Genomic DNA, 23,072 nt, shown 5'->3' with positions numbered 1-23,072 from the left:
AAGGGTAGTAGTAACTTAGGCAATGGTAACTGACAACAGTCTGGTAGGTAGAGAAGCAAGCAGCAGAATAGCAATGGATATCAGGTTGAGGGGCTTAAGTACCTAAGAGCTCAGGGACTACTTCATATGTGTTGAAAAGCCAGGGATGTATCTCAGACATCCCATAATAGCAGCATAATGCAGTCATCATTGATGTTCACAGAGACTACCTCAAAGTCAAAGACCACTCACTGCTATTTTCCTGGTGGCTGGTTTGCAGAGTGTCTAACTTGCCAAAATTTACAAACTATACCTGATTAATATTTCCTGTAAAACTCTATTGCTTCTCCCTGTGACCTATGTCAAAAAATAACGATAACTATAAAATTTGCCTTTGGGCAATTGTGGTACCAGGAGTTTTCAAGAGTCAAGGTGTGTGTGTGTGTGTGTGTGTGTGTATGTGTGTGTGTGTGTGTGTGTGTGTGTGTGTAGGAGTGTCATATTTTAATACCTCTAATAATCCATGCTTCCATGTTTACTTAAGTCAAAATAAGTTTAGAACCATATAAGAATACGAACAAACCATCTGTTATGCATGACTCAAGAGCCTCTGATGGAGAGCAGCAGGCAATGGGCAGGAGAAAGCCAAGGGACAGAGGAGGAGTTCTTGGGACCAAAGAGACAGTGCATCATAGGGCTTTGCTCACTTCTCATTGTCCCCTAAGGGTCTACACACCTTGGAGTTGAGACAGCCCAGGAACCATGGGCTCTCATGCCTAATGACGATGAAAAGCCTCTATTCTTCTATCTTGTGTTCACTTTTAAAATATCGATCTGTTTCAAGATGGAATTCAGTGGCCAGTGGCAAAGGAGAGGTCATGAAAGTCAAGCTAGGTCAGCTCCTTCTCCATTCTCTGAACTCCTCAGAGAGTGTTCACAGCAAAAGAAGATTCCAGTTCTTCTGAAATAATGTCCTATGAGTCTGCTTCATGTGCCAAGTTAGCAGCGCAGAGGGAGCGTGCCCAGGACTGGTGCAGCTCTGATGCTGCCACCGAGGGTTTGCTCCTCCTCTGCTCAAGAGCCATCACAGATGGCCATCCGCTAATGTCTTCCCTGCTGCTGCCCTGCCAATTCTCGTGGAAATGCTCCATACTCGAAAAATGACAGTATCTGCACGTTTCCTTTTCGTCCCTCTTGTCTGTCACTGCACTACAAACGATGGAGTTATTGAAGCACTATATGTCCATGTAAAATATGTTGAAAAAGAAACGTTTCTGTTCTACACAATATATATTGATAAATACTTTTGCAGTATGATGATACACAACGGGAGGTAAAAGGTTTCTCATTGCATTTCTTTTGACAGTACAGAACTTGGAGGATTTTTTTTTTTAGCCTACTATCATTTAAGCATGTTTTCCCATTTTTAAAATAAATGGATTTATAGAATAGTCTCCATGTTAATTTAAATATTACTTAAATATATTTATGCTGCCTCCAAAAATTTTAAGCTCTATGCAAAAGCAGGATTTGTCTTTATTGACCTTTTTCATGTTTGTTATTTTTGAATTGCTTTTATATTGAATAAGAATTTAGCTATTTCCATTTTATCAGTGCAACTTCCTTATGAATAATGTGGGGTACTTACAAGACAGGGATTATGAGAGAATAATGCCTGCAGAAGAAATATTTGAGACCCCCCAAATCAGTGAAACTCGACACTGGAAATCATTCTCTGCAAAATACTCACCTTGTGAGCATTAAGTCACTGAATTTGATGCCTGCAAACCATGGAGGTGGAGACAGGCCTATCCTCAGGTCTTAATGGTCAGTCTTGCTGAATCAGTGAGCTCCAAGTTAATGAGAAACACATTCTCTCTATATGTATGTATGTGTGTGATAAACATACCATTTTTTAGCTTGTTTTCTGCAGTGATAAAACTAAAACACCATTACCAAAACCATCTTGGGCAAGAAAGTATTTAGCTTGCAATCTATGGAGGGAAGTCAAGGTGGGAACTCAAGGCAAGAGCATGAAGCAGACAAAAAACAAAGAAATGCTACCTACTAGCTTATCATCTACCTTTCTTAAACAGTCTAGGCCCACCTGTCAAGGGATGGTGTCACTCACAGTGGGCTGAGCCCAAAAAAGCCAGGTCTAGCATCAGCAAATAAATACAGCATCTTTGGGATAGTTGAGCTTGCTAGAAGGAGTGAGAATAAACACAGTTGCCCTCTTCCATCTGGGTAGAAGATGATGCCTGTATTTAGAATAGGTATCCTGATGGGAGATGTCATTCTGTAAATATGTTTCTCATAATGGTTAATGAATAAAGCACTGTTGGCCAATAGGAAAGAAAGATAGGCGGGACTAGGAGACAAGGAGGATTCGAGGAAGTAGTAGGGAGGAGTCAGCATGTAGAGACTGGAGAGAGCAGATGCCGGCCCCACTCTCTGGTAAGATGAGACCACGTGGAAACACTTAGATTAATAGAAATGGGTTAATATTTAAGACAGAGCTAGCCAATAAGAAACTAGTAACTGGCCAACAGCATTATATCTAATACAGAGTCTCTGTGTGTTAATTGGGGCTGGCGCCATGGTAGGTCCAGGCCAGCAAGAAAACCTTACTTGTAACAGTATCCTACTTCAGATAATCTGATAAGGGAAAACCCAAGTGACTTGCATTTTGATTGATTCCAGATCAATTTGAGTTGACAATTAATATGAGCCATCACATCTCCTCAGGAATGACAATACTATCTGGCCTCCAGATACATGTAAACTCACTTATGTAGTCACACACATGAACATGCACAGATATGAAGATGCATGTATACCTGCCATACACGTGAATATAAACAGATATGAAGATTCATGACAACTTGCACACGTATGAACAGGCACAGATATAAAGATGTATGTACATCTGCACAGACATGAGTGCGCACACACACACAGAGTGGTGTGTGTGTGTGTCTATAAAATCAAGACTTCTGATAATTATACAACAATAAACCAGAGAAGCTTTCAACTGAACTCAGAAGAAAACAGAAATGAAAGATGTTATTATTATTATTATTATTATTATTATTGTTGTTATTATTATTATTTTGTACTCTAGTCTTTTCCCAGACACAAATCCCATTATCTTTCAGGTGGAATCATATCCCATGTAGAAATATTCCACAAACAATCCCAGTAGTGATAATAGTGGCCTAAGACACACTCCTGTAGATGACAAGGACTTCGTGCCAAGGGCATTTTCTAGACCTTTCCTTGTTTTACTATCAGGTTTTAACTGAACAGTGTGATGTGTTTAGAAGTTTATATTTTTATAGTGTAAATTTAGGAGTCTATATTTTCAAAGGGATAGTAGTCTAACCCTTCTGCAAGATCCCTGAGCTGTCGGGGAGGGGGTGAGAAATCAGTGTTTCATTTATGGATGAGAGAGTCCTGAAGCCTCATTCCCTGCACCTTGACCAGTTGTGTGGGCCTCTGTGTTAACCGTGTCTACTGTGGAAAGAAGCTTTCCTGATGAGGGTTGAGAGAGACACTTAACCTGCAGGTTTAACGCAACATTTATAGGGGTCCGTGTCTACCCTTCTTTGTTTCTTTCTTTCTTTCTTTGTTTGTTTGTTTGTTTGTTTCTTTCTTTCTTTCTTTCTTTCTTTCTTTTTCTTTCTTACAAAGTCATTTCTTCTGTCTGTTTCAGGATCTAGATTTCTCATCACATCCACGGGAGCCTTGTATATTAAAGATGTACAGAACGAAGACGGGCTGTACAACTACCGCTGCATCACGCGGCACAGATACACAGGGGAGACAAGACAAAGCAACAGCGCGAGACTGTTCGTGTCAGGTGAGAGCTTGGTCTCGGGGCTGCCCCTTGCTTTGTGCTCCCCTTCTGTTAGCCCTTGATGCCTCATCCAAAACTGAAGGATCAGTGACTAAGGGGAAACCGTCAGCTGCTGCCTCCAGGTCCGTAGATCATAAACGTCCTTCAAGCCAGCATCCACATAGCAATACGAACACACAGCTCATTTTACAGTTTGCAAGGCTGTACGTTCTTTTTTTTGTTTTGTTTTGTTTTGTTTTTGTTTTTGTTTTTGTTTTTCTGAGATGATTTTCAGTTTTGGAAGGCATGCCCCATGCCCTTGTCTTCCATGTTTGTATGTTTATTTGTTCATCATGGAGGGACACAGCCGGCACCAGCCTGTTTCTGGTCCTGCTAACTCAAAGGCCCTGTTGGGACAAAGCTGTCTAGGGACATGTTCTTTTCAGATCATGCGCCTAGGCTCTCAGAGCCTTAAGTAGGCAGCAGAATGTGGTGTCGGCCCTACTTTTTGTCAGGTACAGGAGCGTAGAGATTTATACCAAGATTAATTTTTTTTGTAAGGAAAGCTTGGAAAGCCACACAATGCATTGTGCAGTCATATTCCCTGTGGAGAGCACCTGAGCAGACTACTCATGAAGGTGAAGACGAAGTTGTAGTCAGTTCCCGGGGTGTCAGAGATGCCAGGGAAGTGGGAGATCTTTCTAGGGAGGCTGAAGGCCCTGGGTTGAACTGGCCCAAGAAGGAGACCATGTGTAATGAGGAGTCCAAGGCTGTGATAGCAGGGCTGTGTAAGACTATTGGAGTTCTCACCGTATTTGCCCTGGATACAGGCTGTAGAACCCCGGGATTTGGTGTTTGCTGTCCTGGAATTTGAAAGGTTTTGGTCCAGTATTTCCTTGCTAGTTTCTATCTTTCTCTTTTGAGTTGCCATGCTTATAGAGGCTCACAGTTAAGACGTTGCCTTCAGTTTCTGGAGAAACCTTGAACTTTGAGACTTAGGGAGACTCTTAAAGTTGCACCAGATAATCTTGTATTATGGGATGGCCATGAGCCTCTGGGGGCCAGGATCAGCAACACTGTAGTTTTCAGAAGTCAGCCACAGGCTTGTATTTTGGGGACTTACTCCCTGGAAAGCAGGAGATAAACCCTTAGGAGGTGGATCTTGAGAGGTGAAAATAGGGCACCAAGGTCTCAGGCCCAGCCTTTGCAGTGGGAGCCTGCCTCTGACTCCAGTCTACTCTCCATTTCCCTGGCCTGCTGTGTTGTGAGAAGGCACCACTGTGCACACCCAGACTGAAAGCCCTGTGCAACCTAAGCTGGGATGGGCCTGGCCCCTGTTCTGCGCAGTCTGGAATGGCTTATGACAGTTGGCGCTTTGTGCTTTGAATGGTGAGCTGTGAATGCTAGCAAAAGTAAAGGAATAAACGAGAGGTGGGTACGGACAAGCAGAAGATTGCAATGCAGCATCAAAGCAGAAGCTCAGACTCAGCAGGCATGGCTAGACTGAGTGGCCTGGCAGAGAGCGCAGACAACGGTAATACTAAGCCAGGGGCACATAAACGCACAGCAGAAATCTAGTAGGGAAGTACTCTTTGGTTAGTCAGCTCCAGCTCCTAATTGAGAGAGAGCAGACATTTTTAAATTATGGGATAAGTAATAGTGACCTGGGTCACTCTAGTAGTTTGTCTTCTTTCTATCTGTTCTTAATGGTACAATGATTCAACCCCTTCCCCACTGATGTTTTGCACTTACACCATCACAGAGCCGGGGGTCAGGTTGACTCAGAACAGGGAGACTTGAGGGATACCTGAAATTAACGTGGAATCTGGGACAGGGGAGACCTGTCATCACCGAGGGTCAACTTTCAACAAGTGGAAACATGAACTGCGTGTTCTCTCCCGGTGCTCATGTCCAGCTTGCTTCCTCCTTTTTTTAGTCTCTCTGGGACTTCTGAATTTTGCCGAGTCCCGTAAAGTTTCATGAGCTTCCCGAATCTTGGAAGCATCCCTCCTCCCTCCCGAAGGAAAGGTTCAGTTCTGAGGTAATGGCTGCAAGGGACAGGATGTGCTGTCTCTTCTTCCATGTTCCCCTTTCTGACTCTAGAGTGCTTGCCCTAGACTCTGGGTACCTCAAGGCCTGGACACACCATGGTCAGGTGGGAGAGAATGTATGATTTGAGTGGGGTTTGTAGGTAGGAGTAGGGAAAGTGGCTGGGTTTCCTTAGGGAGAGAAGCAGGGGATTAAGTTGATTTTTCAAGATGAGCTGTTTTTTGATTCTGTAGGGGAAGGACATTGGGGACACAGAACACTGTCCATTTTTATAAAGTGCTGGGTGTCTGGAGGTGGTGGCAGGTGCTTTCTTTTACCACCTCTGGGACATGTACAAATAGCTGACTTCTTGACTTTGATCCCAGTTAGGGCCTTGGTTGTTAGGAAAAGGGATGATTTTTTTTTTTTAAACTGGCCTTTCGATGTGAGATGGAGTTTCACTGCAGCTGGATTTGCATTTCCCTGTTTGCTATTGATATATACCTGTTGTCGCTTGGTATTTCTTGTTCTGATAAACATCTGTTAACTTTTAAATTGATTATTATTTGGATTTTCTTAACACTTTAAATGTTTTTTGTTTGTTTTCTGGAGTTCCTTACCTTTGCTGGATATAGAGCCTGTGTTAGCTGAATATCTAGTAAGTATTTTTTTTTTTCCAATCTAGTTAGAAAGAGCATGGAGAAGCAAGAACTCCCTTCTCCCACTGTGAGAATGTAAATTAGCATAACCACCACAGAAACAGCATGGGAAGTCTTTGCAAAGCTAAAATCAGATCTGCCTCCTGATCCAGCTTTCCCAGTCTTGTGGGTATAGACCCAACAGAAATGGCATGTGACAGAGATCCTGGCATGGCCACATTGATTCCAGAGCTGTGTATACTAGCTTAGATGTGACATAGACTTAGGCTATTAACAGATGGGGGAAAAAAGACAAGGAAAAATGTGTCATACACAGTATGGAGTTCTTTAGCCATGGAGGGAAATGAAATCCCATTATTTGCAGCCCCATGGACAAAAGTAGGACTGTGATATTAAGTAAAACAAGTCAAGCAGAAAAAGGCAAGGACCTTGTGTCCCCATTTGTATGTGACCCTTAAACAACAAACCCAAACTGAACTTGGATTTGATCAGTACCAGTTGTACGAATCTATTGAAATATTATACCAACTTCCCCTCAAAAATGTACAGTCAATACTTCTAACTAAAGGTAAATAAGTCTAAAACATCTAAGATGAATAAAGAAACATTAATCTAAACCCCTTTATCTTGTGAAATGAATTTTGCTAATTTAACAGCTCTCTTTGCCATTGTTGAGAGGAGCTGTGTGATATGTTCCATCACCAAAATATAATCCCCTCTTAGCTGAGCTGACAACTCCTGTCAAAGCACACTGACTCTGGGTATTTTCTGCAAAGCAAGAATCACGAGCCAGAGCTCTGACGAGGGTCTAGGCTTTCGTGAGTTATGAACACGATAGATCTGTCTGTCTGTTTTAAAGATTCGTTGCCACGGTGGGAGATGCAAGGATGCTGTGTGAAAGCCCGTGCGTGGTTCCCAGTGGCCACACATACTCCCCATCCTTGGCCTTTGATAGTCTGGTTTTCCCTCTACAGACCCAACGAACTCAGCCCCATCCATCCTGGATGGGTTTGACCATCGCAAAGCCATGGCAGGACAGCGTGTGGAGCTGCCCTGCAAAGCGCTTGGGCACCCCGAGCCAGACTACCGCTGGCTGAAGGACAACATGCCCCTGGAACTTTCTGGGAGGTTCCAGAAGACAGTGACGGGGCTGCTCATTGAGAACAGCCGCCCCTCAGACTCAGGCAGCTACGTGTGCGAAGTATCCAACCGATACGGCACTGCCAAGGTGATAGGCCGTCTGTACGTAAAACGTAAGTTGGACGGTAACTGGAAAAGGTGGCGTTGGTTGCATGGTTGGTGTTGTACAGAAGCTAATCTTCATCTTTCCCTATAGACTGCATCCGACCTACATCCATGGTACCCTGGAAGATGGGAAATTGCACACATGGTTACACAGCCTGGTTTTGAACTTAGAATTGATTGTCTGATGGCCACACCTTGAGGTTTTCATGAGGCCACAGGAAGGCTGCCTTCCCAAGAAAATACCACACAGCTGTCATTCACAGTGGCCACCTCTGAAAACAGAGAAGGGAGAGGGTGGGTTGGTAGCTTAGTGATGGAAATCAGGCAAATGGTTTGTCTTAGCCTCTTTCTAGAAGTTACTTTAAATTTCTCAGTCTGCAGAAATGTAGGCTCTAAATTATGCAGACACGAGACTTGGGCACAGTTTCTCTCTCTCTCTCTTTCTTTTTATATTTATTTTTTTTTTTGTGTGAGGGAAGCACTAATGTGTCATAGCTCATGTGTGGATGTCAGTAATTGGCTCTGTAGTACTTTGTACAGAATGTTCTTTTCATCTCCAAGGCCTAGCTATGGCCTGGAGAAATGTGCAGGGGATGCTGATGACCTGTTGGGATGCAGGGATGCAGAGCTGTGGAGTGCACTCTGACCTAGTCCAACATCCTCAAATTTACTAATATGGAAACCAAAACAAAGTGAATTGGCCAACTTCACATGCCCAGAAGGGCGCTTGCAACCGAACAGCAAGGAGGGTCTTTCCAAGCAAAGTGGTACCCCACATAACACTGATATGGTCCTCCCAAATGGCACTAACATAGGAACCCCTCCCCACAAACACAACTAATGTGGGATCCAAATGAAGTGCCCTGGCAGTTATACCTTGGCCCCAGCGAAAGCCGGGTGTGTTATTTAAGCGATGCCCAAACCTAGTGATGTTTAACTTTTTCTCTGTCTTTCCTAACTCACCAGAGCCATTGAAAGCCACCATCAGTCCCAGGAAGGTTAAAAGCAGCGTGGGCAGCCAGGTCTCCTTGTCCTGCAGCGTGACTGGAAACGAGGACCAGGAACTCTCCTGGTACCGAAATGGCGAAATCCTCAACCCTGGGAAAAATGTGAGGATCACAGGACTGAACCACGCAAACCTTATAATGGATCACATGGTCAAGAGTGACGGAGGCGCCTACCAGTGCTTTGTGCGCAAGGATAAGCTGTCTGCTCAAGACTACGTCCAGGTGGTCCTTGAAGGTCAGTGGGCAGCATCGGAGGGCGCACCCCAAACAGAATCCAGTGGAGCATGGGACGGGGAGAGGGCCACGTAGGGCCACTCAGGGGAGAAGACAGGCCGAGACAGGGTGCCGACGAGGGAGGATGGCAGAGTGTTGGATGAGAAGCATGACCTAGGTTTGTACGAATGCTTCCCACTCCTGTTCGAAGTCACTTGCTAAAAAAGACCAACTTTTGAAACTAGAGCCTTGGCTTCTGTTGCCAATTCATTACCCTCCAGATGTGTGTGGTTTTAGTGATACTTTGTTTGGGGGCCGTGGGATGTATAAATAAGATGTTTGTTGGGGGATCTACCCGATAGGTACGATGAAGGGTGTTTAGGGGCATTTCTGACCTTGACCCTCTTGATGCCAACAGTTCCTCCTTCAAGTTGTGACCAAACACACACACACACACACACACACACACACACACACACACACACACTAACTAAATGTCCCCAGATATGGGCAAATCTTCCCTGAGCTGTGAGGAATGGACAGGACTCTCACACACTTGAGAAGACGTTAATGTCAGTAATAACCTCAGTTCCAACTGATGCTTGTTTGGAGGGAAATAGGAACTCTTCTTGGTGCCATTGTAGCCTGGTCCTCAGACTTACTTGTGATTAATGTGTGAGGAGGAATCACCTTGGAGTAGAATAACATAGAATCTGTTTACTTTTCTTAACTGGTTACTGAGTACTTAAATCTTCCAGCTCATCCATCTTCTGGGGAACGGATCTGTGACGGGTGACATTTAAGTGAGGCATATATTCATCATCAAAGAGTTGAAATGGCTCCTGCCTGTGTATTTGTGTGCCTTGATGGGAATTGTATCATTAGCTATCATTTAAAATTCGTCCATTACCAATTGGTGAAAGTGATGGCATTATTTTTTTGTACAGCCCAAGGATAGAATAAGTAAAACCCATCATCTCCTGTGAGTAAGCTTAAATCTGCCTGATGCTAAGAGAATAGTTCTACTATTGTGCCTCTAACCCAGATACTTTGTAAGGAGCAGCAAGCTAACCCAGGCCTTACTGCAGACAGTGAGATTTTTGATGCAGAGGTGAAATGACTTGCAGGCACAGCCCTTGTGTTAAATGCCTGATGCCACTTCACACGTAATCATGAAGAGTAAAAAAATGTAATTGGTTCGCATGGAGCTGGAACTGCTAGTCAGGATGCCCACCTGATCCTCCTGGAGTCGCTATTTTTAGCTTCTCTGATGAAGAAAAGGAAGAGATTACCTGTCTAGAACCTGTTACCTTGGGTAACTAAGAAAACCTAAAGAGCATATTGATCATCCACAATGATGTCAAAAGGGTTCCTGTTACCCAAGTGACAGCTGGGCAGATTGCAAACACTCCCTGGTCGCACTGGGGAAATAATGTCTGCCTTCATCTCCACAAAGCCAGCCACTCTAATAGAAAAAGTGGGGGTGGAGGGGCAAGAACATTCGGCAACTTATTTGTCTCGTGGCAGGTTCTGTTCTGGGTGAGAATATTCATTTCATTTTTCTGTCTTCTGAGAGGTGGGAGTGCTAATGTCACAAAAGAAAGAATACGTATCTAGTTCCTAATGCACAGCCGTGCCAGATCAGCATCCCCTCGGGCAGCTCTCATAGTTCCCACTATAAGAACCGGATTAAAACACAATTATAATAATTCAGCATACAGCGAAGTCTCCATGACTGTGGATGGAGTAAACATTCTAGGAGCCTTTGCCAGGAAGCGGAATTCCCTGGAACCCGTAACGGTGGGTTTGTGGTTGAACCGGAACATCAGGGAAACACAATGAAAGCAAGAGATAAGTGGTCCGTGTTCTAGGAGTGAAGAAACGGGGGGCGGCGGCAGCCAGGTGAGCGTTTGCGCATTTGAAAATGGCACTTAGAAAGCACAAACATCGTGTAGAGAGTGAGAAAACCCCAGAGCAAACAGCCGTGATGGGCTTCCTACTGAGAGGAAGGGACAGAGGTGGCTGCAACCGGCTCAACTTCCCTCTGAGGATGCCTCCAAGTCCAGTGGTGCTGACACTGGAAGAGAAGCAAAGTGCCAGAGCCTACAGGAAGGAAAGATGCCGTAAGAAAACCCCCCTAACCTTCTCATGAGCCACCTTAGGAAACTTGGCTGACACACACGGTCTGCGCGGTGTGGATGGGAATCTAACTATACAACTTAAAAGCACTAGGCATGCTAAAAAGAAAGCAGCAGCAACTAACAAAACAAAGCAGAAGCGGGATCGGCAGATGAGGGATGCCAGTGCGTCGACTGAGATATATCTGATGGTTTAAACAAAAGCAGGCCTATAAGGAACGGACATATAAGAAAAACCGGCGCGTGAGAGAGCGAGGCGGGAGGAATCACGAGTTTGGGACCACCCTGGCTACATAGAGAGGCCTTATCTAAAGTGGGGGACCTTATAGTGGGGAGCTGATTTACAGTGTAAATATAAGAGGCTAAAGGACTAAAAGCCACACAGCTTGGAAAGAGAACCAAGCTGGATGATTCTTTCTACTAGTTTTGAACCCTCACTATGGAGCGTGGTAGGTGTGAGCTCAAGATGTGTCCACACAGGAGAAGTCATTTGAATTTCATACGGATACAGGGCATTCAACAGGCAAAGGAAATATTTTCGACAGCTAGTAATAGCCATGCGAACAAGCATATATAAAAGTGAGTAAAGCAACACAACCAACATCCAGAACTTACATTAAAAAAAAAATGATTTGATAATACAATTTAGACTTGAACATGTAATATTAAACCATAGATGTGTTAAAGGAATACAGGATAATTGTCCGTAATTTAGAGGCAGGACACAGATGCAAAGGACGTGTAGCCAAATGTCCACACGTGTAAAATAGGGTGAATAACCTAAAAATTAAATTATTTTGAAAACATCTACAAATCCAAAACTGAAAGTCAGTCTGATGAGAAAATTTGAGTGACACTCCTCAATGAAGACACAAATGATAAATTCTAAATAATAATAATAATTTTACCTAGCACACATAGCCCTAGGTTCAATCCGCAGTATAAAACAAAACAAAACAAACGAATGAACAAAATAAAACGCGCACAACTAGTCAGTCCATGAAACAACCAAAAATATCCTTCAAATTTTTTCAGGTCAAGATATGAAACATTCAAGAATATTCTAAGTTCCAGGGAATTAAAGAGACATAGATGTAAATATATTATGTAATGCCCATGGGACTGGGAAAGTATATTTTTAACATTTTCAAATTCTCTTTTATTGTATATTTTATTTAAATTAGAAACTATCTTAATTTACATACCAATCCCAGTTCCTCTCTCTCCCATCCTCCTCCCTCACATCCCCCCATCTTACCCCCCATCTTATTCCCCATGCACTTCCCAGGAATGGTGAGCCCTTCCATGGGGGATCATCAAAGTCTGGCACATCATTCGGGGCAGGGCAGAGGCCCTCCCCATTCAAATTCTTTTTTCATCACTGAAAATAGAAGTAAAATGTCTGCATCCCGAAGGTTCTATGCTGCCAACCAGCACATAGGAGGGACATATTTGTGGGCCCCCTCCGGCCACAAACACTTGGGCTGGAACGAGCAAGCAAGCATTCAGGAACCCTGGTGCAGAGAAATGAAGCGTACAGGAGTTCAAGGCTAAGAGCATCTCTCCCAAAACCTTTCTTTTCTTTATTCTAAACTGTCCCCTGTGCGCAATCTCTAAAAGAAACATTGAGGGGAAATGGAGAGGGCAGCCCTTGGGGTGTGCAGAGTTCTCATCTGTAGCTTTGGGAGGGCACATGCATGTTTTGAACTGCAGTCGAAGGATCTCTCATCGTTTATCCAAAGCTTTTGAATCGCATCACCCTCCCTTCTTGCAAAGGCCATCAGGAAAGAGATGTTATCTCCCAGGCACTCTTTCCTGTCCCTATGGAAACTGGTTTTTTTCCCTACAGCAGGACCCTTTGGGGAGGTGCTGACCAATCACTCATCTTTCTCCCGAGCAATAAACAACGAACCTAGCAGAAGTTTATTATGTGTGTGTGTTCCAGTTCCTTTCCTGCTTTGTCTCCCTACAGATGGAACTCCCAAAATCATTTCCGCCTTTAGCGAGAAAGTGGTGAGTCCTGCAGAGCCAGTGTCCCTTGTGTGCAATGTGAAGGGAACACCCTTGCCCACAGTCACCTGGACCCTGGATGATGACCCCATTCTCAAGGGCAGTGGCCACCGCATCAGCCAGATGATCACATCTGAGGGCAATGTGGTCAGCTACCTGAACATCTCCAGCTCCCAGGTCCGGGACGGGGGCGTCTACCGCTGCACTGCCAACAACTCAGCCGGAGTCGTCCTGTACCAGGCTCGAATAAACGTAAGAGGTGCTTGTCAAATCAGCTCCTCGAACAAACACACACAACTCATTGTAGCAGGGATGGGTGTTGCATGCTCCGGGCTGAGCCTTGCAACGTGCGTGCGATGGAGGAGCCGTCCCTCCTCCTCCCCGCCCTCTCCTCCCCTACTTAGGAATGGCGCTGAACGGCCGGTGTTGGCAATGGCATTCTGGTCTCTGTAGTCAGCTTGTCTATTTTCCGTCCTCTTAACACCCACCTGTCCATGCTCTGCATGCCCTTTTCTCTTTCCTTTTCTCCCATCTCATGACATCCATGGTAAGCCTTCCCATCCACGGTATCCAACGCACATCCCTAGCGCAGCGGCATAACCTCCATCTTCATTGCCCGCCTGACAGAGTCAATCAGCTGTTGCCAGTGCTTTCACTAGAAGAGCATGTCCATGCAGAGTAGACTAGTTGCTCCTTATTAGTCAAACTGCCTTTTGTCCTGCAGTTCAAAAATATCCTCATAGATGTAGCCCATGAAAAGACCTGAGCATTCATTGACTCACTTGAGAGTAGTAAAAGGAAAAAGATTTATTTTTAGTAGAAAATGCCGAATGCCAAGAATCTGATACAAAAAAAAGAAAAGAAAAGAAAAAAGAATGAAAAAGAAAAAGGTGTACTTACGTAAAAATAATTGGTTTTCGCCAAAAGAAAGGTGTACCCATTTCCTCCCATGAGATGCGCCCTTAAATTATTTTCAAGAGTTCCCTTGTGTCTCTCCAGGGCCTGCAAGCATCAGACCGATGAAGAACATCACTGCAATAGCAGGGCGGGACACATACATCCACTGCCGTGTGATTGGCTATCCGTATTACTCCATCAAGTGGTACAAGAATGCCAATCTGCTTCCTTTCAACCACCGACAGGTGGCATTTGAGAACAATGGGACTCTGAAACTCTCAGATGTACAGAAAGAAGTTGATGAGGGGGAGTACACCTGCAATGTCCTGGTACAGCCACAGCTCTCCACTAGCCAGAGTGTCCACGTGACGGTGAAAGGTAACCCTGCCCCCCTACCCATCCTACACACACCGCTCCTTTCCAAGCCTGGCCTTGTCATGAGCCCAGCTCTTAGGATGGGGCCATCTCAGAATCTGGGTAGAGTTGGGTAGTCATGGAGACTAGTAGATGGGAGGCATGGTAAATATTGTCTCCATGACCCTGGATCCTCACAGGCTTTGAACTTGGTGCCAGTTCCTCTGAAGGTGAGTTTGTGGCTTTGAAATTTTCAGAAGACTCGTTGTTGGCATGGCTGTCTAGTTTTCTATCAGACCATTTTGGAGCATGCATCCTTCTTCCTCTGAAGACACCATCAGCAGGCTCTTTAGATACCAATGGCAAGAGATCTTTGATGATGGACAGGGACTCATCTTGAGTGGACAAATGAGAAGGGTCAGCATTCCTATGGCTCACATGGGGGTCTGTGGCTAACAGGTCCCCAGAGAGTCTTTCTAACTAAATTAGCCATTGCATCATGTCATATACTATATGGGATTTCAACAGTCAGGGTCATCTCTGAAGTTTCTGCAACACAACCACAAAGCTCTTTGCCCTCAACAAGCGTCAGGGTGTCACATCCACCAAGGACATAGATTGGATTGCCCGGGGGAGCCACCCCTTTTCCTACCAAGTCAGCTCCCTCAGCCAAGCATAAAGTAAAGGTTTTGTGTCAATGTAACATTTTACAAGCAATACGCCATGAAAGTGGTTCTGCTGTGTTTTAAAACAGCTTGCATATGGCATGAGCCTCCTCCAACCATGCTGAGCTGCCTCCCTGAGCTGCCAGACTTCTCTCAGGGTGCTAGGAATTGTCTTTTAGCTCCCTGGTGGCAAAGCTGCATCGATTTCACCACAGATGTCCCCAACCTCCTTTTCTTCAAAACATATTAGATTTACTGTTAGTCTAAGGAGCATCTGTAAACACATGTACTCACAGAAAAATGTCCCTTCATTGCAAAATATGTGGAAGGCTGCACAGTAGACATTTGTACCTATGCATTTTGGATCTTTCTTAAATTCCTCATACCTTAATTTTTCCTTAAATAACTATAAATCCCCGGTAAAAAGCAGAATCACGCTCGATGAAAGCATGGTCCTCTTCTGGCGATGCTCAAGCCTTCATCACTTGTAAAGCATCTGTGCCGTGCTGGGTACCAGCCTTGAGCACTGGATGTGACAGTGACTGGGAATGTGAGCTTTCCTTTGGGAAGATCTTCTCTTCAGGAGAGGCAGCCATCAAACAAATGTAAACGCCAAGTACATAAGCCATAAAGCACCTGAGTGTGTGTGCATGACCGTGCAGAAAATGAAATCACAGCAGTAGTCTAAGGGCCTGTTGCCATGGAGACAGGGGAGCCACATCAGTGGATGTTTTCACTTCACTTCCGTAAGATACATCACACCCTCGGGTGAGTGCTTCACCCATACACCATCTCCTGATTGGGCTCAACATTTGTAGATTTGTAGATGAATGGCTCACTGCGATGTGAGGCTCTTTTGGATATTAACATGGTTCTTTGTATAACATCAAAATACCACATTATTAATAACACACGCTCTCATAGCCACCGGAACTTGAGTTTCGTTATTTGTGGCACCCTCAACTGTGACTCCAGAGGTTGACAACCTCACACCTCTCTCTTAGAACGGAACCTTCCAGATACACAACTCTGCGTGGTTGTCATTTTAGGGAGCCATTCTGGGCAGAGCAGTTGGAATTTCACGAGCAAAGCAGATAGTGGCTCGAATTCACACGGGTCGTGGTACTTTGTTCAGAGATGACTGTCCTCTCACGCTGCTTAGGGTGTTGGCCATTTTTTCCATCAAGTGGTCAAATAAAACCACCCGAGACCCAGAAACAAACCCCTCAGTTTGTTAGTGGGAAACGCTTGGGGATCACTGCTGTGTCTCAGGACCACTACCATAGATGACTGAGGTGTCATGTCATTCACGACACTGTGACAGCATTAGTGCAAATGACCACACAGAGGGACAGGCAGGAAACATCTCAACGCCATAATGGGAGAGGCTTTGTTCTGGTGAACCCCCTCACATGTGCACAGATTCCCCAGAAATCTCAAAGCTACACTTGAAAGTATTTAAAAATAGCTTAAAATGTAGCCGGCTACTAATTTCCCACTCTATGGTTAAATTCTAATGATTGTAATTCTAGATCCCTTCCTTCCAGAGCACCTGATGGAAACATGGTCATTTGGATTGATACAAATATCTTAATACTGAATTCCAGAGACACAAATTTAAGCAAGGGCCAATGCAATAATTAGCTTTTAGTCTTAAAGCTTGCCAGACCAGTATAAATTGATCTGCTAATGTTGGTCCTGTTAACTGTCAAAATCAAACTCAAAATATCTTAGGCCCAAATGAATAATATGGTCTTATAAAATCAATATGCATGATTTTAGAAAAAAACATTAGCCAAGCAGTCTTGTATTTAGTGGTTTCTATGAAGCACGCATAATGCACTACAAAATTATCAGTTGCAATATGAGGATATCCAGAGGAAACTGTTATCACATGCTGTATTTCGGTGCAGTGTCCTCTGGGGCAGTGGATATTGGCAGGCAGGCCTGGCTAGATCTTCACATTTGCAGCGTTTAAGTATGTGATCAAGGAAGGGTCTAGGAGACAGTGAGATGCTGGAGTGCAGGTGTGTACAATAGTCTAAGCACCAAGCATAAACGGAACAATGGTCAAGGATACTCCTGGCAGGCTGGAGAAAGCAGGGTAGTCACTCTGATAGCATAAGAAGAACTCCATGACAGGAGTCCACTCCACAGGGGATGTGGGAGGCCAGGACTTGGTGTGTGAGGACCTGGGCTGCTTCTCTGAGTTGGAAAGAGCTTGACAGATAATTTTGGACAGAAAAGCCACACAACCTGAATTGGATTTAGAACTGGCAACAAGGGCATTTGTGAGTCTGAGGCTGCATTCACACGTGTATACCCTGGCGAGATGTCTGCAGTCGTTATTGGTTGAAGGCGCCTGTGGCATTTCTTGTTTGAGGGTGACTTCTGGTTGCTCACACGAGTAACAATTATGTACCATTAACGATTTTAGCTTTATTGAATTATTTCAGAGGAGCCGATGTGAAGCTTCATAAGCTGCTGCCCCAGGCAGGGGAGAGATGTCCGTATGGTGCATCTCTTGCAAGCACAAGGACCTGAGTTTGAAACCTCAGGACCTTCATTTGAAAATAAGGTGTTGGTTGTTTCTGTGATGTTCATGCCACACTCCTGCAGCAATAGACGTTTGCCAGCTGTTTAGTACAGTTGACCTGAGCAAGCTCAAACCATACCAAATACCAGCTTGGAATGGGGAGGGGCACAAAAAATCGCACCATTAGCTGCGGGTCTTTTGGCAAGCGATAGCTCCTGAGAGAGGGAAAATGGGCTTGCTTTAAGACTGAAGCCTCTGGTAAGTTTACCACAGTCCTGCGTGAGACCAGGCATCCAAGAATATATGGGCAGCAAAAACTGGAGTTTTTTAAAAAGAGAGCACAGAGTTGGATGTTTAGGGACTAGTGGTGAATCGGCAGGAGATGTAGGAGAGTCAAATATAATCAAAATACATGGTAGAAAGTCTCAGAGAACTAATAAGAAACACGCAGGAATGGTAATGCATACTTGTTATCCTCAAACTGGGGAGGTGGAGATCAGGAGAGACCTGGTATTCACTGGCCATCCATCCTAGCCTGCTTATCTAGACCCAGGGTGGTGAGAGGCACTGTCTAAAAGAAAACAGTGTGGATATCACTTGAGGGAAGATAACCAAGATTATCCTCTGTCCTTTACATACATGCATGTATCTGCACATATAAACACGCACATACATAAACACATGCACACAAACACACAGAAACACAGTCATACACATAATCATACATATAAACACATGCACACACATAGACATGTGTCCAAAGGCACACAGACAAACAGAAATGCATACACATGAAGACAAAGATGAGCAGATGCACAAACATATGCACAAAGACACACACAAAGGCATTAAGACATACACACACATTCTCTCTCTCTCTCTCTTTCTCTCTCTCTCTCTCTCTCTCTCTCTCTCTCTCTCTCACACACACACACACACACACACACAGTTGATTTCCTTGGGAAATAGACTTGGACTCACTCAACTCCTATAGTACTGCTATAAATGATAAAAACAAACCATGTTTATCCTGTTCTAGGATATTCTTCCAAGACACTGAATACACATGTGTGTGTGTATATGCATGCATGCTGTGTGTGTGTGCGCGCATGTGTCAATTCATGAGTATTTATATGTTATTTATAGAAGACAATATTTTTGGTATATCATTTTTAAAATTATCGTCATGGCCCCTCAGCTTATTTTGTTGCATATGTCTGGATATTTGGAGGTGGTATCCTTCAACAACTGATTCCATCTGCTAATTATTGATCATGGCTGAGGCTAAGCAGTTCTGAAATATGTTCAACATACTTAGCAGTGTGGTTGTGCTGACTCTCAATGCACAGGCAGAAGGGAAAGTCAGGACCTCCCTTTCATTTCATCTTAGGCAGTGTTTTATGTAACATATCTCAAAGAATTTTCTCTCCCTGACTCAGTGCCTCCCTGAACTTGAACACTGCATGACTGAGTGCTCTAATTGCTGTAGGCCAACAGTGCCAAGAAAGTTAATTGGCTGCTAGATAAAAAAAATGTCACCTTCTATTTATATTGATATAAAACTTCATAGTTTACAAAACACTTTCCTATGTGTCATCTTAATTAATGCTCACACTGCCTCTGTCATGGAGTTAAAGCATAATCAGAGAATCAGAAGAAAGGAAAGGAGTCATCTGGTAGTATAGTCAAGGCTTTCAACCCCAGAACATCCATGTCTTTTAGTAGTAGCTCCTGTTGCATGAGGAGTCAAGGTTGGAGCAAGGAGCAGTGTAGTGGATATTCAATCCACCCATGACCTTGGGCTATCTGGCCTGATAGAGGTCTTGTCTGCCTAAGTGACCTCTTATGAGGAAGGAGGGTGGAGATGGCTCTATTGGGTGATAAAGATGGGTCAGGTGGCATGCAGCAGTGTGTGATTGGTCCCTGGCTTTCCATGGACACTGCAACTTGATTTACCATATCCAGTATTCATGAGTGTACCCCCCTTCATATCTTATTAAGTCCTTGATACCCTTAATCAGAGACACATGGATTTCTCATTAAAGAGCAATGAAACCAAAGGGCCTATGAAGAAGTTTCCATAAAAGCCAAGAATATTGTTTTCTAAAAATGTAGAACCTGGCCGAGGCAGGAGGATGAGGCTCTGAGTCAAAGGGCAGCCTGGTTTATAGAATGAGACCCTGTTTCAAATCAACAACAGAAACTAGAGTAAGAACAACATGGGGACCCAATCTGAGATGACAGGAGAGAGAAAATTAAAGTTGGGACATGAGTAGAGGATAGATAGGTCAGTATGTAAAAGCATTTGCTGTGCACACATGAGAACCTGAGTTTGAATCCCCAGCACCCAAATAAATACCTGGGCATGGGTGCACACTCCTGTAATATAACCCTCGTGTTGTAGGATAGAGATAGGATCATTGGGGCTTGATGCCTGTCCAGATAGCTACAGTTCTCTGGAAGGCATTACCTCTGGGGTAAAGGTGGGGAATGATATAGTGGGACGTGACATCTTCTGGTCTCCTCATACGTGCACATAGCACATATAACACACACACACACACACACTCACCATCACCAGCAATGACCGTGCTGAGCCTGGCATGGTAGTGAATTATTATAATCACAACACTCAGAAGACAGGAGCAGCAAGATGTAGAAGTCAAGGCCAGCCAGGGTCCGGAAAGCTGAAATGTCACCTTCTAATGATGTCATTTGTCAGAACCTCTGACAACTGTAGTCATGTGGCCCAGGCCTACAGAAACAACATTGGCAGATGGCCTTCAAGATCTCTGACAGTTGCTCATTTGCTGACTTACTCTGAACATTACCAATTGATACAAGTGTCCAGACTCAGCTTTGTTGGCCTGAAACTATTCTCTTGACAGCTGCCACATTCTTCTGCAAGGTTCTGCTGTCTCTTTAGTTGCCAGAGAGACTCATGGTATCTTTTATAGAAAGCTTAGCATTTTCAGGTTATTTTATCTTTCAGTACTGTTGCAGAGGTCTTTGTGTGTGACAGAAAAATAGTATCAGTTAAGTGTTTGCATTGATTTTTCCAACAGATACATAGGGGATGCATAGTTTATGTTATAATGAATACAGAAGAAACAATGGTGGGTGGCAACATAAACGTTACATATTAAATGTATGGTCTGTGGTAACTTAGTGTCACAAACGGGGATTTGGACTAGCCTTTAAACCAGTACTGTGATGGTGTCTCAATGGGCTGATGGGATAGGACTGTCCAGATTCACTTTCTAACTCCACAGGGAAGGATTGCATGTGTTAGAGTGAATGGCTGCAGTTCTTCAGCTTGTGGAGGTCTGCTCAGAGCATCCACCACAGACCTGATTTGGTCAGTGTAGGGTTTGAGAGCTGAGCTCAGGATGCTACTTACACACCTCCTTTTATCAGACTTCCTCCCTGAGGCTGTTTTACTTATGATTTGCTGCCTCTATTCTAAAAGAGAAAGCAGGTATCTTTCAAGGAAACGCTTGATTGAATGTTTTTAATAAAACCATCTCCAAGTGCTTTCCCTTAGACAGAAGCAAGGAGACCACTATGATGTCAAATTTAGTGAAAATTCTTGGGTATAGGAGAAATGTTTTGCAATATTTGGTATACTTGCTGAACATGGGAAATTTGTAGGAAGCAATTAGTAATGAGACAGGAAAAAATAAAATGAGTAAAATTATGTTTTCCTTGTAAAAAGTCACAATTTCTGCAAATATGCATGTGTACATATATCTGTGCAAGCATACATGTGTATGCACATGCCTATGGTCATGTGTGCATACAAACTGGAAAGCCTCCAGGTGGTACTGATCATCATGTTCTGGTGAGGATATATTATTTACTTGTTTTTGAAGATTTATTTTACCCTTAATTGTTTGTGTGTGTGTATAATGTGTGCATGTATCTCTCTCTCTCTCTCTCTCTCTCTCTCTCTCTCTCTCTGTGTGTGTGTGTGTGTGTGTGTGTGTGTGCACGCGTGCGCACACATGCACTTGTAGCCTTGTATCCATGTGTGAATTTGAGTATGGGTACCAGCAAAAGCTAAGGCCTCACATTCCCCTTGAGCTAGGGTTACAGGCAGTTGTGACCTACCCAACATTCGTAGTAGGAACTGAACTCAGGTCCTTTGCAAGAACAGTTGGTACTTTGAGCCACTGAACCATCTCTCCAGTCCCTGATAATGATATTTTAAGTCAGTATGATGGTTTGTATGTACATATGTATGTATGTATGTATGTGTGTGTATATATATACATATATATATATACTTCATATAATATATAAATAACTACCCAGATATATAAGTTCAATGAAAATAATGTAGTTTATGTAAACATGGGCCAGTGATAGTTATATTACTTTTAGTTGTAAATATGAGGATATATTAATGTGGTAAAAACACAAATGGTAGAATATACCATCATGGATGTGTATATTGCATTCATGTATCAACAAGCATTAAGTACTATATCTAATATATGCCTTTATACATATACCTAGATATCATAGTAGCCTCTTTGGGATGTTGATGAACTTGGAGCTGTGGAGTCCAGCCTCCGATGATGCTTCTCATGCTACAGGTTGCACCCTGGGGCTTCCAGGCTCAGCCTTCTGCACTCCTGGTCCTCTCTCTTTCTACGTGGATGTGCATATCCATAACACTTCCCCATGCTGGGTATAACTTCCCCTTCTTCCAGGACCAGTTTCCCTCTGCAGGGCAGCCCTCAGCAGCTCTCGCCTCTGTCCAGAGAAACCAGTCAAGTCCCTACATGAAACAGGGAGCCTATGCATTCCTGAGAGGCCATCTCTAACATCACATTGATCAGCTGTGTTTTGTGCTGCAGAGCTCAACAGCTCTTTTCCTTTGTGAGCACACACTCAAAGAGACATAGCCCTCCGGCCATTTACTGATGTTGAAGAGGGACAGGAGAGGGCCACCTCTACCGTGCAGGATGGGCCTCTTTGTTGGAAGGCATAGCCAGCTGTGCGGCCATGGTTTGGAAGTCATGGACAAAGCCCCTGACAGTGCTGCCTACTGGGATTTGTGTTTCGTTTTGTCAACTTTGTGTGTGGTCCACACTGCTGCCATCTGTCCAGGCAAAGCCCCTATCTTGTTCTCTTTTAACTTGTTTTTGAAAATTCCAGTAACATTGGCGTCACTCTTACACACATGTTTAAATGTAGGAAATGTTTATTTTAAACAAAATTCTGTGCCTTTAACTCCCACTGTCAGGCAAATATATATGACAAAAAATGCAAAGACTAATCAGGTCCCCATGGCTCCACCTCTCTGGAATACATGCTGGTGTGGGTGTCCTGTAGCTATGTCTTGCCTAGTATCCACAGAAATTTAGGAATAAAAGTAGAATTCGTAGATCATGGAGTTTAACTGATTTTGATCAGTCTTCAAAATTCCTGTGTTGGTCTCTGTTGCTGCCCACAAAGTGGACAGTTTTCAGCTGCCTTTTTGGTTGCTGAAGGCAGA

General features: G+C 43.9%; 1 protein-coding gene across 1 annotated transcript in view; it reads left to right on the top strand.

The window, feature by feature from the left end:
• Nucleotides 1-23,072, top strand: part of Dscam (DS cell adhesion molecule) — a gene marked incomplete at its 5' end in the record, with an annotated part of 506,420 nt that overhangs the window by 280,052 nt on the left and 203,296 nt on the right. The window contains 5 exons of the mRNA XM_051191959.1: nucleotides 3,695-3,841; nucleotides 7,479-7,757; nucleotides 8,716-8,991; nucleotides 13,080-13,376; nucleotides 14,117-14,392. Coding sequence (XP_051047916.1) covers nucleotides 3,695-3,841; nucleotides 7,479-7,757; nucleotides 8,716-8,991; nucleotides 13,080-13,376; nucleotides 14,117-14,392 — 1,275 coding nt within the window. The remainder of the gene's footprint in view (nucleotides 1-3,694; nucleotides 3,842-7,478; nucleotides 7,758-8,715; nucleotides 8,992-13,079; nucleotides 13,377-14,116; nucleotides 14,393-23,072) is intronic.

Source organism: Phodopus roborovskii, unplaced genomic scaffold, assembly GCF_943737965.1.
Source record: "Phodopus roborovskii unplaced genomic scaffold, PHOROB, whole genome shotgun sequence".
Classification (NCBI taxonomy): Eukaryota; Metazoa; Chordata; class Mammalia; order Rodentia; family Cricetidae; genus Phodopus; species Phodopus roborovskii.
This window is presented reverse-complemented; position numbering and strand designations above follow the sequence as displayed.